The 25,609-nt window shown below is 42.3% G+C and overlaps 1 protein-coding gene across 1 annotated transcript; it reads right to left on the bottom strand.

Annotated features, from left to right (window-relative positions):
- Positions 1 to 922: 922 nt before the first annotated feature.
- Positions 923 to 24,561, bottom strand: LOC308479538 (lanosterol synthase-like). The gene is made up of 22 exons (XM_081010243.1): positions 23,415 to 24,561; positions 20,228 to 20,396; positions 18,874 to 19,012; positions 17,234 to 17,342; positions 16,297 to 16,418; positions 14,361 to 14,457; positions 13,787 to 13,922; positions 12,778 to 12,886; positions 11,516 to 11,634; positions 11,160 to 11,257; positions 10,567 to 10,594; positions 9,712 to 9,765; positions 9,088 to 9,159; positions 8,066 to 8,116; positions 7,669 to 7,818; positions 6,710 to 6,806; positions 5,951 to 6,056; positions 5,285 to 5,350; positions 3,846 to 3,926; positions 3,428 to 3,598; positions 2,873 to 2,951; positions 923 to 1,950 (listed from the first exon to the last, which is right to left on the bottom strand). Exons 1-22 carry the CDS (start codon positions 23,426 to 23,428, stop codon positions 1,771 to 1,773), a joined length of 2,247 nt encoding a protein of 748 aa, XP_080866369.1. The 5' UTR covers positions 23,429 to 24,561; the 3' UTR covers positions 923 to 1,770.
- Positions 24,562 to 25,609: the final 1,048 nt, after the last annotated feature.

Genomic DNA, 25,609 nt, shown 5'->3' with positions numbered 1-25,609 from the left:
TGGACTGGTTCTGAAGATAAAAATCTATCATGAGTAAAATAGCTTCCCCCAAAGATGTGTGTATAGATTTGTTCAAGGTCGAACTCTTAGCTATGCTATCTGAACCATCTACCCTAGTGCACTATGAATGCTTATACAACCTAACATGAAGATTCCCCAAAATGGAGACTATATCCACATAGGGAAGGAAGAGAATTGTATCATATGCAGAAATTGTGAGAGTGCCTTTCTGAAGTGATGGCACTTTCTGCAAGCTGCCAAGCACTTGAGATCCATAAAAATGTATTTATCGGTATCTTAAAACTTGGCTAGGAAAGTGCAAGGGTAAAAGAAAAATCTGAGAAATCTGGCCCCGCAGCAAACCAGAAGAACAAGTAACTTTATCCCTTGCTCCACTGCCACAGTGCTCTGCTGTTAAGAGCTTTTTTGGATGTTCATAGTTGCATCAAGCACAAAGCATTTCTAGAGATCAGCTCACTATTAAGTATTGGGAGAATCCATCCTACACTCATACAGCTTCAGATTAAGAGGTGATTGCAAGACAAATGCATTATGTTGATAGAACCAGTATTATATGCTTCATGCCAGAATGTTTTAATCTGGGGGTAAAGCCAAACTGGTTACTTTGCAATGCGTTGTATTCCCACTATTAATCACTGTCAGGGATCCCGTTTGCTCAGTGCTGTCAATGCAGTCTAAACATTACTTTTTTGAGGAATTAATCTTATTCAAAGATCTACAGGGCTGTCTCCCCGTTTGAACATCACTGTCTCATGCTGAGATCCTGCGCTGTGCATCCATGAACCTACTAAGAAAACCTACTAGGAATTGATTATCTCTTGCTTTGAAATACTTGATTTCAGATTTCTGAATCACTATTCTCCCTGTGCACATGTATACTTTTTTTGGATTTTGATGCAAACAATCAATCTCCTTTATTGGCATAGAAAAAGTGCATTGTATACATGGATCAGAACACAACACAGAGAGCAAAACATAGTAGGAGATACTTTAGCATAAAACTGTCCAGACATCATGAGGTACAAAAATGGCTCTTAGGACCTATGGTAACGTCATTTCATGGCATCACTCAAAAATCTTGCCACATTCTCCACTACAATTATTCAGCAGAAAAGACCCCCTGGAAGAGTCAGTGCGATAAATCCCTTCCTTCAATAAGGGGGCCAAATACTTAGCACAGGGGTCAGCAACCTTTTTCAGCTGTGGGCCAGTCCACCATCCCTCAGACCATGTGGTGGGCTGGACAATATTTTTTGGGGGGGGGGAATGAACGAACACCAGGCAGGCCCCACAAATAACCCAGAGATGCTGGGCTTCATTCACAGTGGAGGGTGGGGAATATCCTGTACCTTCAAAATGTTGCCTAACGGTATCCCCACTGAATCCACCAATTAAAGGACTTCTGGGGTGGCGCCACCGGCAATGGCGGACTCCCTCTGAACTGGAGGGACTGGCTCCGCGGTAAACAGGGTCTACTCCGCTACGGCGAAGCGGGGACCCCTTCAAAATCACAGGCGGATGAAGCCTGTGACCGTGGGACTCGGCGGGCACCTTTAGGGATTTGAAGTGGTGCAAATCGCTACCAGGAAATTAAGCTAACGTGCCTCTTTGTCCACTTTCTTTGGGGCATGTTTGTGCATTTCAAAGTGCAATCATGCTACAAGGGGAATATCAGCCAAGAGAGAAAAGCACTGGGTGATGTTGAGAAGGATGAAACCCAAGCTCTCAGGAATGACAGTGCACCTCTGCTCAGCACCCTCCATTCTGACTCTGCACTGCATGCACAGATCCATTCTTCAGGAGTTCTTTAGCGACAGGGCTGCTGGGATATAGCCGGGTAAAGCGGGCAAGTGCGAAGATAGGGAAGATGATTCGGTAGGCATTGTAATGCAGAGTACCAGCTTTGTAGAATGCTGTAGCGATGTCACCCTGAGGAGAGGCAAGAGAGAAATTCCTGAACAACCTACATGCAGTCTTCTGTCCTGACTTCATGGTCACTAAATTCCATCTGAGAACCCAGTTGTATGATCATTGTAACCTCTTTTAAGAGCAACTGTCACATACAGTATCACTGAGCTTTTGGCTGGCAAACAAGACTCTGGAAGCAGGAATCAGAGACCAGAGCCAATTAAAATGTAGGAAAGGAGACTAAAGACATTGTAGCATCTCAGGCAGAATATCCAAATGGTTCCATGATTAAAAAATAAAATAATTAACTGGCAGTCTATGGCTTTTTAAAAGCACCCCTCTGACCTGCCACATCTAACAGTAGGGCCAGCTGTGTCCTGTGCTCTGATACCACACAAACTCAATCCTGATGGCACATTTTGATGCTACAGCAGTAACAAGACAGGTGCATGAATCACTTGGGTGCCTAAGGCAACAGAATACTTCCCACAGGAACATCAGAGTGTTCAATAGAGGGAGAACATGGGAAGCACTTGTAAGATCTCAGCTGCCAATGCCACACAAGTGTCCATGTGTGTCCACAATACATTGCAGCCATCTATGAGAAGCATCTTTATGACAGCAACAATGCCAATGAGAGTACATTCTGATCTGCCTCATTCAGTAAGTGAGGGGTGGAAAACTTTTGGTCCTCCAAATATTGCTGAATTGCAACTCCCATCATCCCTGTCTATTGCCTGTGTAGGCTGGAAGGCAACAACTTAGCCACCCCCACTCTCAGTACTTGGTGGGAAATGCTCTGCGTTCATTCATTCATTTTATGTATATTTGGAGGACATGATCCATTTCATAGCTGCCTGAAATATACTGTTTCTGTGAACCTTGAAATTATATTGCTATGAGGATACTTGATTAAGAAAAGAAATTAAAAGTTGTAACACACCTGAGGCCACTCGCCAATCAATGTCTGTCTGTCAATCAAAACTTGTATTCCTCTTTCCAGAACCCGAACATCAGGATATCTGCAAAGCCACAAAAATACTGGTCATTAGTTCTGTTATCAGCAGGGAAAGCCTAACATTTTCTTCTGGGGAGCTTATATGACTACATTTTCTTTTTAAAAGAAAGAAACCCTCATGGGCTCACAGAAACTCAATGGGTCCCCCTAGTGGAAAGACCTGTAAGTGCATGAGTCCTTCACACAAGTTCAAAAAGGTGAAGAAGCTAAAGAAATTAAATTGTGAGGCCTCCATCCCAGTCTTTAAGACGCCCTTAACTGCCTCTTTGTTTGGCATTATTTCAATTGTTTGGACTAAGAAGCACCTGGGAACATCTACATATGAAGCTGCAGGAAAATTCTGTCCTCTGCAAGTTCACAAAAGTTAGCATGTTTCTTTAGCATGCCTTAATTGGTTTGTCTAACTGCTGCAGAAACCACTTGGGCAAAAGCAGACAGAAGCCTTTGCTAAGGTAGGTAACTGCCATCTTCTGTGCTTACCTAACAGCCATCAGCCCCAACAGAGCCCAGGAGGTTTGGTGGATCTGGGATACGGTGTGCTGAATATATTTGCGAAACCTGTAGGATTCAAATTCCTCTCCCCAGCCACCGTCTTTCATTTGCTTGGAGACTAAGAATTCACAGGCTTTGGTCACTTCCTTGCATGCCTCCCTAGAAAATATGAGAGGGGAGAGAGATAAATAGCCGATGAAATGCCTCATTGGGTTTTGTTCCACTGTTGGCCTTGACTGCATCCAAAGCATCAATATTATATGCACATGACTCCCCTGCCTTTGATATTTTGGGTGGAGGAGCCTGACGGTCTCTCCGCTTCACACCCCTGAAGCTCAGCTCCATCAAGGGCTCCCAGCAGAGCAACATTCATACTAATCTTCTGCCCGAAAGGCTGCTTACTCACCCACCACGGTAGATGTATCCCATACATGCAAATGCCTCTAGTCCAAACCAGGTGCCATATGTGAAGCATACGCCCCATCGCCTGTCAGGGAAGAAAAACCCATCAGCCGCTGAATGAAAGATACTGAGACAAATGAGAGACTACACCCTTTGAGTATACCCTTCCATTCACTGTTTGTTTCATAGAACCATAGAGTTGGAAGGGACCATGAGGGTCATCTAGTCCAACCCCTGCAATGCAAGAATCCTTCTAGTCCCATGTTCTATCATCTGAGCTATCTCAGCTATGCTTTTTTTCTGCATTTCTTCCAAAACTTTCATATCCCTCCATTAGCTGCACCAAACAGTGAACAACTAGATGAGGAGAAGGTTTCTTCTTGGTGGCAGTTTTTCAAAGTTTTATCGTCTACAGACAGGACTCTCTTCAAAGTAGTGAAAGGAGGGATGGAGCCAAGTTCATTCATCATAAATCTGCAGTGAAATTCCTGGTCAAAGCCAGAATCTCTTGTTGCTGTAACTAGTTGTGCTTTTTTCCTTGCTTGCTATTGTTCTAACTAGATCTAATTTATATAACCAGTTATTTTACTTAGTGGCTGTAGATCTCATGGTGTGAATATTACTGATGAATCATGTAGGGATCAGTATGGGATCAGTACATGGTGTTACCAACAGTACAGTATGTTTTCTCTCTAAGCCTAATGACAATGTGAAGGTTTGTGCAACTACCTTATGCAACGACATTGTTAAAAGACTGCTCAGTTGAACGGTCACAAAATCCTGCCTCAGAACAGACATAGATTTACTGACGGTGGAGCAAGCTGCTGACACCTGGTTATTGGTACTACATTTTAGGCTGCAGGTCTTTAATCACTCCTTAGACACGCTAGCAATCAGTTGTTTGTGGTGAACAAGATTCACAACTGCCCTCTTAGGTGTCATATTCTAAAATTGCCCATTTTACACATCAGTTTAGGATCCCATTACCTCTAAAAAGAGGCTGGATGCTCCTATGTTTTCTTTTCCATGCACAGAGTTAGGCTGCAGCACAACCCTCTACAGTGGGAAGTGAGAAATCCCATTCTGTGCATGTGTTTTACCCTTCATCGCAGAAATGTTTCGTATTTGCAGAATACTGAAAGCACAAACTGCAGACTGCAAATGCAGATGAATCAGACGAAGCTCTGGAGATCTCCTTCTTGGAGGTAACAGGCAGCCTAGGGATGCTACTAAAGGCAAGAGTTCCACTAGGTGTGTCACATTCCACACAAGGCAGCAGTCTGCCAAACTGTTGTGCAGGAAAGTCATTCGAAAGGTGAAGGTTTCCACAGCCCATCAACAACCTCTTCAAGTCCTACTTTCAGAATGCTATGTATGCGTTCAGAAACTACACCAACCAGTACCACAGTCAAGTTTAGTGTGGAATATTTGTAAGCCACTCACCCTAACCAGGAGCCATCAGCTTTCTGCATATTACGACAGTACTGCAAAGCCTTATTTAGAGTATCACTGAGAAGAAAAACAAAGGAGTCTTCTTACATTTCAAGCTAAACAGACAATAATTAACCCAAGTCCCTTGTAACAATGGCATTCAGCCGCCTGAAGTAGCCTTCGACTTTTTCGTAACTTGGACCCACCCCAAACATGCATTTAGTGGCCCACTTCTTAATGTTTTAACGACGTTAGTGTTGCTATTGTGACCCACCTTAGAGCAGGCTGTGACCCAGTAGTAGGTCCTCCCAGCCTACCAGGTGATTGCTGATTAAGATCAAGAGTATTCCTCATCTGTCTTTAAGGATATCTAAACCACCAGCAGCAGCTGTACATGAGATGAACATCTCACAAAAGTATCACTTCCATGTTGGAAACAACATGCATGCTATGTAACATATACATTTTCCCAGTGCTTTTTTCTGGGGAGGACGCAGGGGTACGCATACCCCTAAACATTTTGTGAATCTAAGTTTGTCCTCATTGAGGGGCAGTATTTCAATATGAGTAAGGAAATGAGAGTACCCTTAAACAGTTTTTTAGAATATAGAATATGTGTATTATAACGTAACAATAACATCATTCCCAGCTTCTAGGGATTTCCCCTCACACATTTACCTGATTTCATCTTCCCGATGATTTGGGAATCTTTTCCTAAAATGTTTCAATCCCTGCATAACTGATGAAGTACATTCTATATAGGTGTGGTCGACCATACAGTCAGCTGAAAAACAGAAAGTCAATAATGTTACCTTTCAAGATGGCTTACAGATTTATATCCTTTAAAAGGGAGCAAAAACCTAGCAGTTTAAACAGTGGGGGGTTTATAAAAGCAACAGGTCAAATGCCAGCTCTTCACCCGCCAAAAGCCAATCAGCAAAACGGGCGTGCAAAGGGTGTGGCAAAAGGAGGAAGAGTTGGCTCTGGCCACACCCACTGCTGGCATGCAGTCCATAACAGAATACCCTCCAAGTAATGTGTCCCCTCCCTGAAGGCTGTGAGGTGGCAGGGTCATCCTGGGAGAGGTGGCTTCTAAAATAAGCAAGACCCATGTGGTGTAGTTGAAAACCAATTATGTTGAACTGGGTCCATAGACTCATTGGCAGCCACTGTCAATGGCACTGCATGAGCCCTCATGCCTCCTTCCCAAAGCCCAGTAAGTGCTTCCCCCACCTTTGGGAAACGTGGCGCAAAGGCTCTGGGATGCTGCCAGAACCCTTGCACCGCCTTCCCAAAGCTCCCACACATACAAAGCTGTGATTGCATGACTTGGCATCTATCCCCAAAACTATGAAACAGACTTTTCTTGTGAAGATGACCAGAAATTCACATAAGATTCCCATTTAAGTTGTTCTGATACCAAGGCTGTGTTCTTACCATATATCTCTGAGGAGTTCATTATCTCCAGTAGCCAACTCCCACGCCTGGTTTCATAAGATGAAAAACCACCATCAGAATTTCTCATGTTCAGCATCTGCAAAAAAAAGTACAAGTGCGATTGGGGAAGGAGCAAGGCAAAGGGTTTAAGAATGGGCATGGTGTGCTTTGTCCTACCTGCAGAGGCACATGGCTGGTAGCTCCTGCCCAGCCCCACCAGCCACTCCTGTATCCTTACTTCACTTGATCTTTTCCTAAACTAAAAAGTCCCAAATATTATAGGGGTGTGTAAAATCACACCTTGAAAAACCAATCTTTTTACTTCAAGTGGAGTTAAACAAATGGAGAGTGGTTCTCCGTACATATGTAGTTGTGCCAGTTGGCCCTCTCTCACCATATTAGGCAAATGGAGAACTCAGTGGATGGGAAGATTCTGTCCTCCTAACAAACACTAGAAAGTGTCATTGCTCCTTGCGACTATGATGAGGATTCCAGGACAAAATTTGCTAACTTGCGTATTTCTATCAAATGTGAATTAACTCCAAATTACCACTGTATGGAAGGAGATTAACTCATTATATATTTGACTTCAGATTGATTAAGTAAAGCGTAAGCATGTAATAGCTACTTTCCAATGAACAAAATCAGTAGTCCGTCTGTTGTCAATCCTAATACCCAGTGAGCTTTCGATCCAGCTTACTGGGGGAGATTGCTCTCAGTCCTGCTACCTTACAACCCTTTACCTGTGCTTAAGGAACTCAAACTTCAAGACTGATCATCCTTCACAGAGGATACAATGCTGCCATAGGGACACTTCCACCAATTCTCTTAGCCTACGGTCCTACAAAACCAATATTCTCCTCAGCACTATTACTGAATGCTAGATGACTTCAGTCTTCCCACAATAGCTTCCTCCTGCCTGCTTCCCATTTTCTCTCCTGGGCTTTCCCTCTTCTCACCACATTGACAGCATCAAAGAGGCGCTGAGGTGCCACATGATCTTCTATGAAGGGGCATTTTTCCTCCAGCAGCATCAATGTCCTCATGGCCTCAGCAGTGCAGTCACTGACTATCCAGTCATTCTCTCGATTGCTGAAGGGGAATCCACCCTGGATATTGAAGAAAATACATTAGGACTCCTTGGGCAGCAGTCAGTGTAGAGGCATCTCCTCCCAAAAAGATCCCAATAAAGCAACCAGGGATTTGACGGGTGATCCATATTTCTTCTTCAGGATACTAGACTAGATGGGCCCTGGCCTAAACCAGCAGGCTCCTTAGGTTCTCAGAATTAACACTTAAAGACTCTTTTTTTTGCTGGCTATGTATCACACAGACAGGACACAATTCTGGATTTACCTTGTTCATCTGGCGATAATATCTCTGGTAGTTAGGTGGGTTATCTACAATCTGAAAAACAGATTAGCAGCATATTAATAAAAGACAATCAGAATATATTTATAACCCGAGAAAGCCAGTGTGGCATAACAGTTTGAGTGTTGGACCTGAGAGACCAGGATGCCAATCCTTACTTCCTCTCAGCCTAAAATTCCTCACAGCATTGTTGTGTGGATTCAGTAAGGAGGAAGAAAAGTTCAGTAAGCTCCTCGGAGAAAAAGATGGGTATGCAATAATTAATAAACAATAGAAAATAAATTAACTCAGTCAGAAATATGGTCTGCAATTTAGAAGACAGAATATGGCTACAGCCTGATACAATGGCAGCACATAGGGTTGTGTTCAGTGCCAGCGCTACTCAAAGCAAACTCACTGAAATTTATGAACTCAAATTGGGCATGTTTATTAACCTGAATGGGTTTGCTCTGAATAGGATTCATACTGCGTACAACCCACAGTGTCGGTTGAGGTAAATTGCAGTGGATAGACAAGGTTTTACACAGGACTGAAGCCACACTATAGAACCGAATTGACATTACAGTCAAGGATCACATGGGCTTCAGATTAAAAACGTATTATTCTATAGTCCCACCATGACACATTATTCAGCTGAATGAATCTCATGTGATCAAGAGGCAGCTGGACCACACTCTGGCTCTGCCTCCAAGGTTGCACAACATTTCATGACCACAACACCCACACATTAAGCTATGCCTATGCATACATCCATGTCTAAATGCAAGGATATCAGAGGCAGGGCTGGGGAAAACCATACAACCTTGGAAGCTGCCCTTCAACATCTAGGTCAAATAGGCCCGTTGCCTTTGATAACCTAATAGCTCCTTCTCATGATGAGTAACACATGAAAGGGGCTCATGTTACTTTGCAAAAAGAGACAAGTGTTTCCCTCCTGATTCTTTTGCTGAGACAGCTGAAAGCAGTATTGATTCCCTGTGTATGTTATTCCAAGATCAGTGCTTTACCTGAGAGGCTTTCAAGAATTCATGGGCTTTTTTCAGACAGGATGCATAGTCAGGATTGTTCTGAACCCCAGCCTAGAAAAAGACAGAAGTTATGCTTAAGGATTCTGACCAGGAAAGTCACAGAGAAAATCTCAGACACTTACACAAAATCATCACTTTGGACAGCCACAAAAATAAATGCAAGTTCTTCAGGGATAACTTCAGTGTTACAAAAGGAATACTCAGTGTGTGGATTTCTGGACCTCATGTCCTAAGAATCACCTGGAGAACATGCCTTTCTTGGTTAACCATGACAGGCATATGAGGTGTTCGGATCTCGTAGTATGTGTGCTTTGGTTAAATAATGAACACACACTCTCTACATGCCAGTTCATTCATCTAATATACCGTATTTTTCGCTCTATAACACGCACCCGACCATAACACGCACGTAGTTTTTAGAGGAGGAAAATCCGTAGGCATGCCACCCGTAGGCATTCCCTCCATAACACGCACAGACATTTCCCCTTACTTTTTACGAGGAAAAAAGTGAGTGTTATGGTGCAAAAAATACGGTATATATATGTAAATGGAAATTATTGTGGAAAGAACAAAAGCAGAAGATTTGACAATATAAAATGATACCTCCAAGAAGCCTTGAATGGCAAATGATGTATCCCAGGTCTGTGATCCCATGACCTGATATAAAGAAAGGAAGAAGAGTTTTGTCCATTAGATCAGGGGTGGAGAACCATTGGCCTGGGAGCTGAATGCAGTCCTCTCTAACCAGCCCTTTGGATGCTTCCCCAGTCATGTCCACTTCCCAGCCTACACCCTCCTCCACTGGCCTTGCTCTGCACCCTCCTTAAGGGCTGGAATGTCTCATGGAACGGTGATAAGCCCTCCTGCTTAACTGAGTAGAAGATGGGGAAAGATGGGGGGGGGGGTTCCTGAATTTCATGTGGTCAGAATTGTGTGGTAATTGTGGGAGATCTTAAACAACTGTTTTTTTCACATTTTTATTTTCTGTTTTAAAATGTATGTTCCAGTGCACTATTTAAAAGGAAAGCAAGAACACTAAGAATAAATCAGTAATTAAAGGGCTCCTCCACATGTTTACTTGCCTGTTTTTTATTGTACTGCTCAATTTCCCTGGGTTCAAGAACTTTTCCCTTTGTTCTGCAGCTATGACTTGCAAAAATCTGAACTTCTCTGCTGAACTGAAACTAAGTTAAGCAACACAAGTCTTTGGATTTTCAGCATATTAGATAATATCTGGTTCAGCATTTTTAAAAGGTGCTACATGACCTTGTGTTATGTTACATCTTGCCTCCTAGCCTAATCCTGGGGTGAAGCTACACTATATGCAGGAGATCCAAGACCGCATCTCCTGATATTTTGATATCAGGCAGGCAGAAGACAACTCAGCTTCAGAGTCACCAAAGCAATGCAAATTGCAGGCCACAGCAATTCCCAACATCTGGGTCCACACTACTGTACCTTTATTAGCATGCCATCTTGTCCAATCCTGCAGAGATATAAGAAGCAGAGATTATAGCAGACACAAGTCCATGTAGTTCTCTAACTTCATTGCATAACAGGAGACCAAGGCTTGACAAGTCTAGAATAGGCTTTAAGAATAGCCAAAAAGCAAAATCTCCCTGAAATCTCTTCCAGACAACACAATGAGTGGGACGCAGGTGTGCATGACACCTTTCTGAGTTCCACCTATGCTGCAAAAAAGGATATGTTCACATATGCAGCTTAAAACACAACAAGGTGATTTTTTCTTACTGCACTGCAAGCTGCATTTGCACAGTGTTGTTCACGTCAGAGGCAGAGATCTTTACAGAGTGTGCATGCCATTGCTGGTCCCCCGCACCCTCTCAGAACTCCTAGTAATGAAGCTGCCATCTGAGCATCTGTGCTCATGTGTGCACATACTACGGCTTTCACAGGTGTACACACCATTTACGTTTCCTAGTCCGATTGACCTTGGTTTGAGGAAAGATCCAGGTCTGCAAAAGCACACTTATGCAAGACCATGTTCAGGATTCTACAAAGATGGGTTTGAATACATATGCCAGGCTTACCAAAGGTAGTCATAGATCCTGGAGATATGTTCTTGAAAAGCTGGAGAATCGGCTCCATCAGCATACCTGCTTATTAGCACATGAAACGCTTTACAAGTCTGCAGGACAAAAGAGAATATCATTCCAGTTAGGAATTCCCCTCTGCTATACCTGCATGCTTAACACTCTCATCTGCCACACGACTACCTGTCTATCTCACCAGCCAAACACAGAAACTCAAGCGGGCAGAACAAGATTGCCACAAATATAGCTCTCTGTTTGGTTTTTGAAGCAAAGCTTCCTCAGGAGAATGAGTATATGCTGTCATCAAAAGGAATTTGTTCCCAGTACAATTTTTTTCTTCACAAAGGACCTACCGGGCTAGAATTGGTGGCGTTTGAGAATATGTCGTCAGCCTTGATTTGCTCATACATTTCCGCAATGGCTTGCTTTCTGAAACTGGTGAAATGGTATCTCTCATACAAATTGAAGGTAGCTGCAGAAGGAATAAGAGAGTCACTATGAACATCGCAATCGTGTTAATGCAGTTCTATCTTCCTCATGTGTTTGGGGCTGCAATCCTCCATGCAATTACCCGGAAGAGGGCGCCATTGAATTCAATGGCACTTGCTTCTGAAATATATTTTGGTTCAAAACAGAGGCAGGATTTCAGCCCCTAATTTCAAATATGATTTTTTTGGGGGGGGGGGTCTGCAAAAGAACATGGGTGTGAGTGAAGGGGTTTATCACGGGTGGGCACCAGTTGTTTGGGGTCATTTGGTTTTTTTCTTCTTTTCATTTACCCCCAACTTCCATGAACCTTTTGCAGATCCCCTCCCAAAATCTTTCCCAACAAACCTCCACCCTGGACCCACCCCCACCCCCAAAATTGAAGAGCCAAAATCACAATCCCTGCCAGATTTTCTCCTTTGGCTTGGGCAAGGTTACATCTAGAGAAATGGAATGAAACAGTTTGATCATTTTAAGGTTCACTGGGAAGCAAATGGGGGGGGGTCATTAAGCACCATAAAACTGCTGCTGGGACCCTCCCACTAGCTCTCATTGGGATCAGTAGGGCCACCAAACTATGAGAATGTAAAGAAGCAAAACATGCCCTTCTTCATTTGTGGGCCTTCCACCTTACCCGCAAAAGAGGACACAAATTTGCATGTTACACAACACACACACATTTTATGCAGATCTGCGTTCTCTTTGGCAAGTGAGTCAGAGAGCCCAATCAAGGTACAATGCATTGGACCCAGATAATCCTGTTGGCACCCCTGCATCAAGTAGTTACATATCTTGTTCTTCCTTAACTGATCAACAATGGATCCCAATTCACACTGTAAAAGCAATGGGCGGGGTAGAAATCACAATTCAGATCGTGTGAGAGATCCCACAGGCTGTCTTCACAGTGTGATTCAATATCCCTTGTCCTTGTAATTGGCTAAGTATTTGCTTGCTACATATGATAATACGAAACTTGGAAAATGTTGTGTGTTTCCATGGATATCCTCTGATGAAAAGTGTTTGCCTATACCAACAGAAATCTCTTTCTCTGTGCCAACTAAACCCTAGGAAACCTACGTTGGAGGCCTGAACTCCTGGAAAAAGACTTGCCAATTCCAAAATCACTCACCAAAAGCAGCATCCAGCATCCAGCTGTGTGCAGCATGCAAATCGGCTTCATAAATATTGTTCCTCTGGGCTGGCCAATCAATGGTGGAGAAGTCCTCCACATAAATCTCCTAGAAGGAAACCATGAAGTGAAATGACTTTCATAGTAAAGAAGAAGCAGGGTATTAGTGTACTTGACAACTGTCATTACAGAGCTTTAAAAAAACCCCAGCAAATTCATTTTAGCATTTTCCCCTCCCTGTGTTATGGCATCAGCTTTCATGAGCAATAGTCTACGTCATCACCATTTTGATACTTAAATGGAAAAAAGTATGTTATAATAAATAATAAATAAATAAAACATTAGAGGAGAAAGAGGAGGGTACTCCACAGGAGATTAATGGTTCAACAGTTCTTCATTGATTTGTTTTTCTGGTAGTACAGAAGAGGGGAGAAGAATGCTCCTTTTACCACACCAAAAGAAAGGGGAGGAAAAAGAAAGAAAGAAAGAAAGAAAGAAAGAAAGAAAGAAAGAAAGAAAAAGAAGCATAAAAAAGGGAGATTGTGGTATTGCTGTGATGTAGGAGGCAATATTGATGTTGTTCACCAGTTTTTACGAGAAGAGGCAAAGAGTTAATGAATACTCTGTGGCACAGGAAGCACAGAGCCATTAAAATAAATTAAAATAAGAGCATGAATGGAGAGAGACTTATGTGACTTGGCAGGGTGATGCCATGTGCACCATCTCCACTCCAAATTCTACCCTCCCAAAGTTGCCCTCCCCTATGGAATAGGGATGTCCAAGTGGCATGTTTACATGCCCCCACCTCTCTCCAAAACAAATATTCCCATGGCATTTTGAAACACCGATGCTCTGAGCTTGACTTCTGCCTTAAATGGAAAATAAGACATCCAGTTCAGCCTTCTCCCTGTCAGATACAAGCAAGCAATTCCCCAAGTGCAGATCCAAGGAAGTATGAGGGTCCCACTTTGACCGAGGATGGTGGGATGTTTGGAGAATGTTGTCTTGCCTGTCTTAGACTATGGATCAATTCATCTTCTTCTACAGTCAGGCGAGTGGCATAGCAGTAGCTCATCGCGAGGGTGATATGGCGAGCGTGACACCAGTATGTCGAGGGATGTCCCGGCAGCCATGTAGGAAACAGCCTATTTCAGAAAGAAGGAAGAAACAGGTTCATGGAAGACAATGTCAGGAATCCTGGATGTAGTGGTAACACTAAAAGCAGGTTATATTGCCCTTCATCTGAGGATCAGGGCAATTTAAAGTATAAAAACACAAAACCCGGTAACATAATAACAAACAAAGCAATAATCCCCCACTATATTGTTGGTGCCTTATTTTGTTTTCCAGAGTTGTCATTCTTATCTTTTTTTTTTTATGGCTAGGGGCCTCAAAAACTGGAACTAGCCCAGGCCTCTTTGGACCTCTGAGAGTGGTGAAGGTTAATATGGATTAATTTCAATTTCCAAGTCACTGTTATTTAATAAAGAATTTGTCTACTGTGCAACACTGTAGACATTTGGGGGGGGGGGGTTCATGATTGGTGGCGTGGGGTGGGGATCAGTAAACTTTCAGACACATACCACAACTCGGGAAATGGTGAATTCATTCCCTCCCAGCTGTACAAATTCATAATGGCCAGCCAAACTTTGCCCAAGTTAGGGATTCCAAGAGCGCCACCTAGAAAGAGAATTATCAACATCTTTGCTTCTGTAGACTGAAGGGGACAAAGCCAAATAAATTTACAATGAGAACCTAGATATGATTATTGCCTTGCTGTGAAGATACTTTGCAAAACTATAAAAAGGGAAATGGGTGCTTAGAAAGACTCTCTATTGTACAGGAACACGACAAAGACATTTAATCCTAGCTTTCTTTTTTCTAGGATTGTTCTTATTATTTAGAGAGAGCCATATGGCATGTGGTTTTTCAGATTTCTTCTTACCCATATCAGGTGGAGACATGAGTATAAGAACTGCTGTGGTGTCCAGATTTAATACCACCCAACACTACCTCTATGCAGGTTTTATGTCCTCATCACACGAGGGGGAGAAAGAGAACTGGGCTTACTGGCCCAGTCCCCCCACCCCTGCCCCATCACACCCTCATTGCCTGGCCCGGCCACACTCCACACATTGAAGGGGAAGTCTAGTAGCAGTTGCACAACTTTAAGCTATGCTCACTGCAGTGTTTCTGAACTGGCTGAACCCAAAGAGTTCCCTCCTCATTTTTCCTATAACTACCCAAGCTACCCAGAGACAGGGTGAATGCCCTGATCATCCTGAAAACATATGCTATGTATTTCTCAGACTGTATCCATGCAGAAGGAACCACCTCACCTCCTAGTTCCATTAAACCTTATGTGAATGTGTGACAGAAAGCTCAGCTAGACCAGAGTTTAGTGATGAAGTGCCTTGGAATTCCACCAGAGCTGAGCTGTAGCCTCCTTCTGAGTGGCTGTGGATACAACTAGCTGGGCAGGGGTGTGTGTGTGTGTGGAGTCCGCACTTTGGGAGGAAAAAGAGAAAGCCGTAGAGACAGTTGGGGAGAGAAGAGTTGAAAGTTGGCGTTCTTGGAGTTCAGCTAGATAGGTGTATAGCTCCACTCTGAGGAAAATATCTGTAACCAGAGATGGAAGTCTGCTGAGTTTAGTTTGAAAGACATTAATTAGTGTCTTTTTAGGAGTGTACAGACAAGAGAAAAACTGGGAAGCTGAATTGGGGACAGGATAAGTAGAGTTATGAGGGGACACTCTACTTGGGGTCCCAGTTCAGAAAGTAGGTGACAGAACTTCTAGAGAAAAAGCAGATTCCCAAACCAGTTGGAGGGTGATCACCTGTAATCCTATTAGAGCCTCAGGGGTGTGATTTACAGAAAGTTGGGAAACTGACAGCAAGCACCACCTTATTTAAGACCCCAGGTATTAAGGCCAAAGCTGTAACATCTACTCATTTAAGTTTTAGGAACTGAAGTGAAATAACTGAAAAGAAGCTGTGCATTTATCACCTTGTTTCTGTAAAATAAAAACCTTTCCCTGTTTAACTTTCCTAAGTCTCCAAGTACCAGAGAGTTTTCTTTATAAAACCAAAAAGATTAAGCAGTAGTTAAGAGGGGGGTTCACCGCAAAATGCTGCTGCAAAAGGGAGGTTATAATTCACCTCATTCTTTGTATTTCTAAGAATACAGTAAAATAAAATTTTATCGCTGTATATTGTGCATTACAGAGTGGCATAAAAGGGCAGGTCCATGTCCCCCATCCCAAGAGTTCCCAATATAAATTTTAGAGAAGGGAAAATGGGAGGGAAGATATGACCAGCATCTTCTATTTGGGACAAACACACAATTTCTATGATCAGTCTATGGTGATTTCTAAAAGGACCCACAAAAGAAGGGAGGAAGGGGGGGGAGGCAGAATAGGAAGATGCTCCCAAATAACTACATCAGGGCCCCCAGCTTTACCTGGGCACTACACTCCAGTAAAATGGATTGATCCAGCCCTGGCGGAGATTTCTGCCTTACCTTTCTTGTGGAGATTTATCCGAGCCCGCACTACATCTGGATGGTCAGGCCCAAGTCCAAGGATTCGCATAGCTATGTAGCTAAAGGTTGTGCCAAATACTGTTGACTGTTCTTTAAGGTGGCTACAATAAAGAGAGATCAAAGAGCCATTAGAAAGTGGACCAGTGAGTCCAGAGGTCTGGAAATCTCTTTGAATTGTTTAGTTTCCATTCTTCTGGTGTATTACCTTAAATTCAAAAGCTTTTCTGAGAATTTGCCTCACCCATACCCAGCTATCCATTAGCCGGGACACCGCAGAATACCTTCTTTTGTTTTCTATTACCTTTTTAAAAAAGTAATGCCTTAATGAAGGGCACTTGGTGCTTTGAAATCTTTCCTTCCATGAGGCAGCATGGGCTTGAAAGCAGCTCATACAACCTGAGTACCAGTTGAAATTCCATTCCAGCTAAATAAAGTTGATACCATGCTACTAAGAATTCAGATTCAAAGCTCAGTCAAACTCCAATCCATTTTGTGGTTTGACAGGATACATTTGGATGGAGGCAACCTGGCCTCACCACACCATTTATCAATAGTAATACTTCCTAGAGATGGTGCTTTTCAAAGGCAATAGCTATGTCAGATATTATGTCTTCATTATTGTTGCCTCTCTCCACTCCTCATGCCAGAATTCTATCTTTCTCCGCCACAGCTGGGCAACTTCAGTACATGCTGAGCCCAGCTTGCATTCTGGTCATCTACCCTGGTGCCCAGTTCACATGGTGAGTATTGCAAATAAAAGGCTCACAGTCAAAAGACAGCAGAATGCAGAAGTGATTTAAAGAAGCCTTCATGGGGGAATTGCATCATGGACCAGCCCAAGACAAAGATATGCAGCATTAGAACATCTCTCCCTAGGCCACTCTAGAGAAGCTCACACCCTCCTTGGACTACTTACAGGCCCCAGCCACCATCTGGAAGCTGTTTTGAGAGGATGTAGCGCAGGAGCTCTCTCTCAACCTCTTCTGGTAGTGAGATCTTGGCAGCATAACATGACATCAAAATAGCTGTTTGGTTAAAAAAGAAGAAGAAGAAGATGTGTAGTACTTGACAATCTTAACTTTGGTATGATCTGCCAATAAACCGCCTGTTTGGATATCGAAACGTAACTTATGCTTTTGTACCCCATTGTTTGTTTTTACCATCTTGAAACAGAAGAAAAAGGTCAAACATAACAAGATTTATGTTTTTACTCTAGTATATGCCATTGTACACACTACTTGGCTGGGGATATGCACTACAAAAATCAGTGAAGAGCGAACTTCAAAGAATGCCTGTGTTTCAGTTCTCAAACTGTTTCTGAAAGTGCTAATAAGACCTTTAACTGCAAACTGAATCAAATTTCTCTCTCATCTTGATCTGCACACAAATCAAATTTTATTATTTATTTATATACCACTTCAGTGACGTAATCCCACTAAGTGGTTTACAGGAAATATTAAACTTTTCAGTAAAGACAGTTAAAAATAATAATTAAGATTAACTGTAAGGGGAAGAAAAAATTTAAATCATCTGGTCTACCACATCTCCATACAGCTGTATGATGCCACCGATGGACAGTATCCTGCACAATGGATTCAATGGATTATCCCCCTGTTCAGGATATACTGAATAAGTACAGTGGTACCTCGCAAGACGAATGCCTCGCAAGAAGAAAAACTCGCAAGACGAAAGAGTTTTTCATTTTTTGAGTTGCTTCACAAGACAAATTTCCCTATGGGCTTGCTTTGCAAGACGAAAAACGAAAAAAACGAAAACGTCTTGCAAGTTTGTTTCCTTTTTCTTAAAACCGTTAATACCCAGGGTGACTTCGAGGAGCAACTCATAGCACGCGGTGTGGTAGCCTTTTCTGAGGTTTTTGAAGACTTTGGTGATTTTGAAGACTTTGGGAAACCGTGCTTCGCAAGACGAAAAAACTCGCAAGACGAAAAAACTCGCAGAACGAATTAATTTCGTCTTGTGAGGCACCACTGTATTCTGCTTTGTGAGAGAGGCTAGACTTCATTTTCCTAAATAGAGGGATTTAAATATATATATAAATTTAACTATAGGAAATTCTGAGAATGAAGAATTTCCCAGGCAGGTGACCCAAGGCAATCTGGCTTGAAGAACATACACATCTTCCAGGGATCAGACTTCCAGGGAAGGTAATGGAAGACTAAGTGTCAACCCCTGACACTCCTGTCAGCAGAAATAATTATGTAGTGATGGAAGATAACAGGGATATATATCTTAGTTACAAAAACTCCCTTCTGAATTAAGAGGGTTCAAGGTTTAGCCTCTCATGCATGGAAAAAGACATTCATGACACTGAGATCAAAGAAGTTTTCAGAGAGTGGAGAAGTGTCTCGAGCGAGGAACATTCACACACTGCATAATAGCTCTTAAAAGAAGGCCTCAGTTTAAGAGGTTTCTCCAAATATCAACCTATTTCTGTCTGTCTGGTAAAAGAAGATCAACAAATTTATAGAAAATATACAGGGAGGCCCTCCTTAGCCAGTTAATGCATATGTGGTAAACCCGCTAGTGTCCATGTACCTGGTGCAAGAGAGAGAACGCCAGAGCACTCCATGGCCCAATGGCCATCTTCTGCTTGCAGGCCAGAGAAGAATTTAATCGCTTTCTGGACTGCTTCCTGGGCGGTGCTAACTTTGGGCAAATCTGGAAAGAACTTGCTCTGTAAAACAAAATAGGAAAAGTAAGAGAAATGCACAAAAACTAAACAGACTATCTACAAGACAAAGTATGCATTGTGTTAAATGTCCTGCTACATTTCATGCAACTATTTGGTCACTTAGAAATAAATATAGCAGGGAAGGGTAGTCAGGAATGGGACCATGGCAGATGGGGAGGTGTCATTTAACACTTCCCCTCCTAGCAGCAGTCTCAATGAAACGCCCATCGCCAGCTGTTATTTGTATTTGCCTGTAGACATGGGCAGGCTGGGAAAGGGATAACTCTCTCTTCCTCACCCACCCCAATCCCTATCCTGATTGGGCCCTCATGAACTTGTTTCGGTTTAAAACAACAGTCATGTTAAATACAAAAAGTCATTCAATGTACTGGATGGTTTAGCCCTGAGAGACGGTTCCAAAACTATGTTTTACAAGCACATCTCAAGTGAAATCTACACCTGCCAACATCTCACAATATGGGATATCACAACTGTTTAGAAATCCAGCCATCAGTCAGAGGCCTTTATCCAAACAAACTGCATATTGGATTGATGTGCCTCAGTATTTTCACGCACATCAAAATGCCTCATGCAGATGCATCATCCGTGCATCATGGAAATGAGTATCAGGCACAGTATACTGGAGATTGATCATTGAGAGCAAGAGAGTGGCTGTTCTCTAGGAGAACACCACAGAGCTCTCACATCAGAGAACTATAGAATATGACGGACCAGAAGATCATGTAGTCCAACTCCCTTTCCAAGGCTAAGAACCAAACACTGAGGCCGCAAACTGCTTGCAGATGAATTCAGTCATCATTATAGGCAACAAGCATGAAGAAGCTGCCTTGTAGAAAGTGATAACCAAGTTATGTATTTCAGTATTTCCTGCAGATTGTCATATTCATCTTGCAGGCTTGTCTTTTTTCAAGTAGGGTTTCATATTCAACCCTGACATTATCAAGTTGCAGTTGTACAGCACCAAGTGGCAGGCGGTTTGAGGAGATGACCCTCATGATCCCTTCCACAGTTCCATGAAAGCAATCACCAAGCTTCCTGTGTTCCTAACTGAGGTGTCAGAAGATGAGAAGCCAAAAGAAAAATGACCCAGCCCTTGAGAAACTGCCGCTAGGCAGGGCCAAGCCAGCAGTCCTCATGCCCTGGGCTCCTTTTGTAGCCTTTCCGTGTTGTACCATCTGTTATCATTAAGCCACTTACAGTGTCCAGCCCTAAAGTGTAAGCCTCGAGTGCATTCTGTTCACGGGCACATTCTTCACTGCTTGCCACGTAGTACCATTTCTGCCGCCCTTCCACAGAGCTGAATCGCCAGCGAGTAAGATCAGTTTTGGGTTCTATTTCATGTGCACCTTTTCTTCTGCGCAGACATCTACCAAAGAACACAGAGGAGGTGGGGAGTTTGAAACATGCAGGCAGACTATCGGTTTGTTATCCTATCACAGGAAGTTATTCTGAACCCCATTCTGTGGTCCTTCCAGCCAGAAGTGAGGAACTGACATGTCTATTGATTTCAGTGGGTCTATTCATGACTAATTTGCCCACTGATTTCAGCGAGTCTACTCTGAGTATGGCATAGTCATGTAACACCCATAGATCCTTTGCTTTTTCTAACTAGCTCATTATGGAAACACTCCCTATTCTCTACAACCATATTTTTGTCCCAGTTGTTAAAGACATTTGTTCAGAACATAAAGAGGTTAACAGGGATACTTTATGAATTTCTTTTATATCCGATTCCCTTAGTGTAGTATTTTTAGGAACGCAATCCTATACAAAAGTCCCAGATTGATCAACAGGACTTATTTTCAGATAATTTGGCATAGGATCACAGCTTTAATTTCCAATCTCCCCACTTCTGTTCATTTACCCAAGTCTTCTCCTCAACATAACATCTCCCCCCTTCTTCTCTTAGCTACTTCACAATATCTTTTCAAACTTGAAAATGATGGATTTTAACGTGTCTGTCTTTCACATTACCTCTTTGGAGGTTTCCTTGCTGCAATCTCTTGCACACCTTTCCTGGAGAAAAGCCCCAGTGAAACAGTGGTCCTTACTTCTGAGTAAGCATGCACAGGACTGTCCTAGTAGACTACTTCATGTTAGAAAATTTAGGTGCAATTTTCTAATAAGTCTTTCATTGGCCTCCACTAATTAATCTGTTTTTGAAATCAATAATTGACAAATAATAAGGACTACTAATTCAATTCCAAAAAGATTTACTATTTATGTACTGTAGACTCTGCTTTACTTAAATTAATTTTTAACCCATCTTCTGCTTATCCCCTTCTGTTATCAAATAGTGTTTGCTAAGCTTCACGTAACATCATAGTTATTTTCATCTCATTCCTCTTTTATTGCAAATTTATTATAACTAAACCGTCAGTACGTTGGGGGGTTGAGAATCAGAGGCCACACCTGTCTTGTTTCTCTTTCCAATGAAAGACCATTACCTAAGGCTTACAAGTTAGTTTTTGCAGGTTGTTTTGCCAGAAATCCAACAAAAGCTTTTTACACCAATTTTCATTTCTGTTCCTAATCACAATCAAAAAGTTCCATTCTATTTTTCACACTTTTTTGTATCAAGAAATTGCGGACTAAAGTACAGGTGCATGCTAGAAGAAATGAGATCATAAACTGTGGAACAGAACCAGCAAAAAGGTCGTTAAGGTTTGAACTTGAGAGAAAATTTCATTTGGTGCAAAAGACGGGGGGGGGGGGGAGCCTACGGCTTCTTGATATAAAGTTTTCTTCTCTATGTTTATGATTCGGCAACCCTCCCTTGAATGTTAGTTCAAATTATATATGTACAAGTTAGGAGGGGTGAAACTGGATTATAGATATGGAATATAAACTGTGTTTGTAAAAAAAGGAAAAGGGGAGGGAAGCTCTATTTTGCAAAAGATTTACAATGGAAACTTAGAACTGACTCTTCCCCATCCTTTATTATCTACGGAGTGAACTGAATAACGCTAAAAGGACTTGGAATTTAATTTAATTGGAAGTATAATTGCTCATTTATCTTCAGTTGGATGGAAGGATGAAAGGAGTCTGTGAACTTGCCAAGTAACTGATAAGGTTCATTAATGAGTCATCTGCAGTTCGACAGACCACTCTTCTTCCCAGGCTGAGAGGAAAAATGGTGAAAACAGGTTATTTATTGGGACAGAGTGATTTTTACAGCTGTTGTTAAAGCTGCAAAACGACGAAGCACGGGACAGAGCAATGGAGACTTTTCTGGGGGAAAATGGGATACAGTGGTACCTCTAGATACGAATGGGATCCGTTCCGGAGCCCCGTTCGCATCTAGAAGCAAACGTAACTAGCAATGGCACATCTGCGCACACGCGTGTCGCTTTTCGCTGCTTCTGCGCATGCACGTGACATCATTTTGAGCATCTGCGCATGCGCAAGCGGCGAAACCTGGAAGTAATGCGCTCCTTTGCTTCCGGGTTGCCGCAGAATGCAACTCAAACACGCTCAACCTGAAGCGCATTCAACCCGAGGTATGACTGTATCAGCTCCACGCACGGCATGATGGAGAACAGCAACAATGGGGGAAAGATAGACATAACATTTTACAAGGACAGGAAGAAACACCACGAACAGAATAATTGCCACACACAGGAAAAACAAGGATATAGTTTGAGTGCCTCACTTGTAGTTCTATAAATCATTTAATGTGTCAACACAAATAGACGTTATTAATACTGCAGTTGTTGTATAAGGGATTATTTTAACCGGAATTTAATTGAAATTAGAAGAAGAAGAAGAGTTTGGATTTGATATCCCGCCTTTCACTCCCTTTAAGGAGTCTCAAAGCGGCTAACATTCTCCTTTCCCTTCCTCCCCCACAACAAACACTCTGTGAGGTGAGTGGGGCTGAGAGACTTCAAAGAAGTGTGACTAGCCCAAGGTCACCCAGCAGCTGCAGGTGGAGGAGCGGAGACGCGAACCCGGTTCCCCAGATTACGTGACTACCGCTCTTAACCACTACACCACACAGGAAGATTTTGGAACACAGAAATAAAGAAAACCATCAAACCATCAAATCTAGCATGTGGGGGGCCACCTAAATTATATAATTCAGTATTTGAATGATTGGTATTAGTAACTGTATTATAATTTGGTATTGTTGCAAATGAGGCTATTTTGGATTGTAATTGAAAATTAATAAAAATTATCATCAGGAAAAAAGAAAACCCAAATTGCTGCCTTTTTATTCCTTAATACATCAGGTTAATTACCCTTCCCATCTTATTTCTGTGAACTTCTCCTGCAATAAAGCTTGCTTAATCAACATGAATTAAGTCAAGCAACTGGCACACTTTGTTATTTTATTTAACCATCATCCTAATCAAAGCATATAGATTGCACACAATGTACTTACGTCCCATCAGACATCTTCTTGGGTTGATGAAGACTGCCTCAGATTGTTCTGGTTATATTTTAGATGGTGCAAGGCTTCAGGTACACAGGACACTGAATAGGACACTGAACTCTTGGACTCTGGGCTAGAGTTCCTGCCTCAGAAGTTCCACAGTTTCTAAAATATTCACGCTCCCAATAAAATACTTGAAGGCTATATAAAGACTGACCTAACCAATCACAGCAAGAATAATTTTACAGGGTGGGATCAGGAGTGTTAATGTAATCAGTGAAAGGCACACCCACAATAACAAAGGTCAGTGTATGGCAGGGCTATCCTTGATGCATTGCACAGACTTTTTCTGGAGATAAAAATCTATCATGAGTAAAGTAACTTCCCCAAAGGATGTGTGCTGAAATTTCTTCAAAGCCAGACTCTTAGCTATGCTATCTGATCCTTCTACCCTAATGCCCTATGGATGCTAATCCAACCTGACATGGCGATTTTCCCAAATGAAGACAACATCCACCTATGGGAAGGAAGCAAATTGTATCATATGCATAAATTGTGAAAGTGCCTCTTTTGCAGCGATGATGTTTTCTGCAAGCTGCCATGCAACTGAGAACCGGAAACATGTGCTTCAAAACCTGGTTGAACTTTAAGTGAGCACAAGGGTAAAAGTAAATTCTGGGAAATGTGATCAAGCAGCAAACAAAAAGAACAGATTACATCATCCCTTGCTTCATTGCCTTGTCATATTGCAGTGGTGTAGCGTGGGTTGCCAGGGCCAACGGCAAGACTAGCATTGTGCCCCTTAAGACAAATATTGCGCCCCCTAACTGGAGCCTCCATACTGCACACTGCTGCTCGCAGAGGGAGCTGTGCAGCAGTGGTGGGACATGCATGCACGCTTCTTTGTGCTGGAGATGGGTTGCTGCTGCCGCAAGACTCCTGTCTACATACCTCCTCCGCTGGTGGGGATACCACACAGCTGAGGGATGCAAGGGCCCATTCTCACTACAGCTCCTGCTCAGCATGCTGCTTAGGTAAGGTGGGCGGGGGGGATAGGGAGGGCCTCCAGTCGGGGTGGCAGCTGCAGAGATGCACCCCAAAAATGTTTGCAACCTGGTCAATCTCCCCAGTAGACCCCCTTACACTACGCCACTGCCAAATAATAATAATAATAAATAATAATAATAATAATAATAATAATAATATAGCACCCTTTATCTGATGAGCAAACGTTAGTTTACAACATAAAAAAAAACAAAAAACTTAGTAACAAATAAAAACAAAACCCCACCAGTTTAAAAGCCATAGATTGGTACCCATGACACTCATTCAAAATTCCAAATGTGACCACAGCCCCAAAATGTTGGCACCCATTGATGTAAAATGATACACACTGGAACAAAAACAACAAAAACCCTAATGACCGCACATAACTGTGTTTGAAACAATTGCCCTAGGATAGTCTGAAAATGTCCATTCAGTGAAAGCCAATTTTTCTATCCACCACTCCCTTCTCCTACCCCCATGTTGTTGCCCCGAGGAAACGATTTAGTGCGTAAGGAAGGAAGAAAACAGGAAATATTAAGTCAAACTTTCCCATATTACCAAAACTAACTCTATCCTACAGCTACCAGGCTTCTTCAACTTCGGGGGGGGGGGGGGCAAATCTCACTGCTCTTATGCCTGATCAGATAACAAAAAAACCACCCACCCAAAATATATGGCCAATCTGGTTTTGTAAACTGTATACTCTACAGTATTGCGCAGTTAACAGTGAAGCAAGCTTTATAGAAGAATCATTAGCATGGAGAAAGTGACAGACTTTCACAGGAAAAGGTTTAGGACCAGAGAGTTGTTGACAACAAAGAGACAAGCATCAAACCAACTGAAAGTACAGTATCACATGGAGAAAGAAAGATATTAATTGACCAAGTAAATTTTAGTGAAAATAGTTTTGGAAAACTGCTACAATGGTTTATATGGAAACTCAGCCAGGGGGATTCGAGGAAGTCACCCAACAATGTTAACAAAAGTGGAACTGTTACAATTAGGATAAATGTTTGTTTGTTTGTTTGTTTGTTTGTTTGTTTTTTGATGTTCTTTTTTCTATTTGTTTGTTATAAATTTGGAAAACCAATAAAAAATTTGGGGGGGGGGAATAAAAAATGAAAGTATCACATGGCTCTACTGAAAGAGCGATATTT

Source organism: Podarcis pityusensis (genome assembly GCF_964106645.2).
Source record: "Podarcis pityusensis genome assembly, chromosome: 6".
NCBI classification, from domain to species: Eukaryota; Metazoa; Chordata; class Lepidosauria; order Squamata; family Lacertidae; genus Podarcis; species Podarcis pityusensis.
The sequence above is the reverse complement of the archived record's forward strand: the minus strand, read 5'-3'. Positions and strand labels throughout refer to the sequence as shown.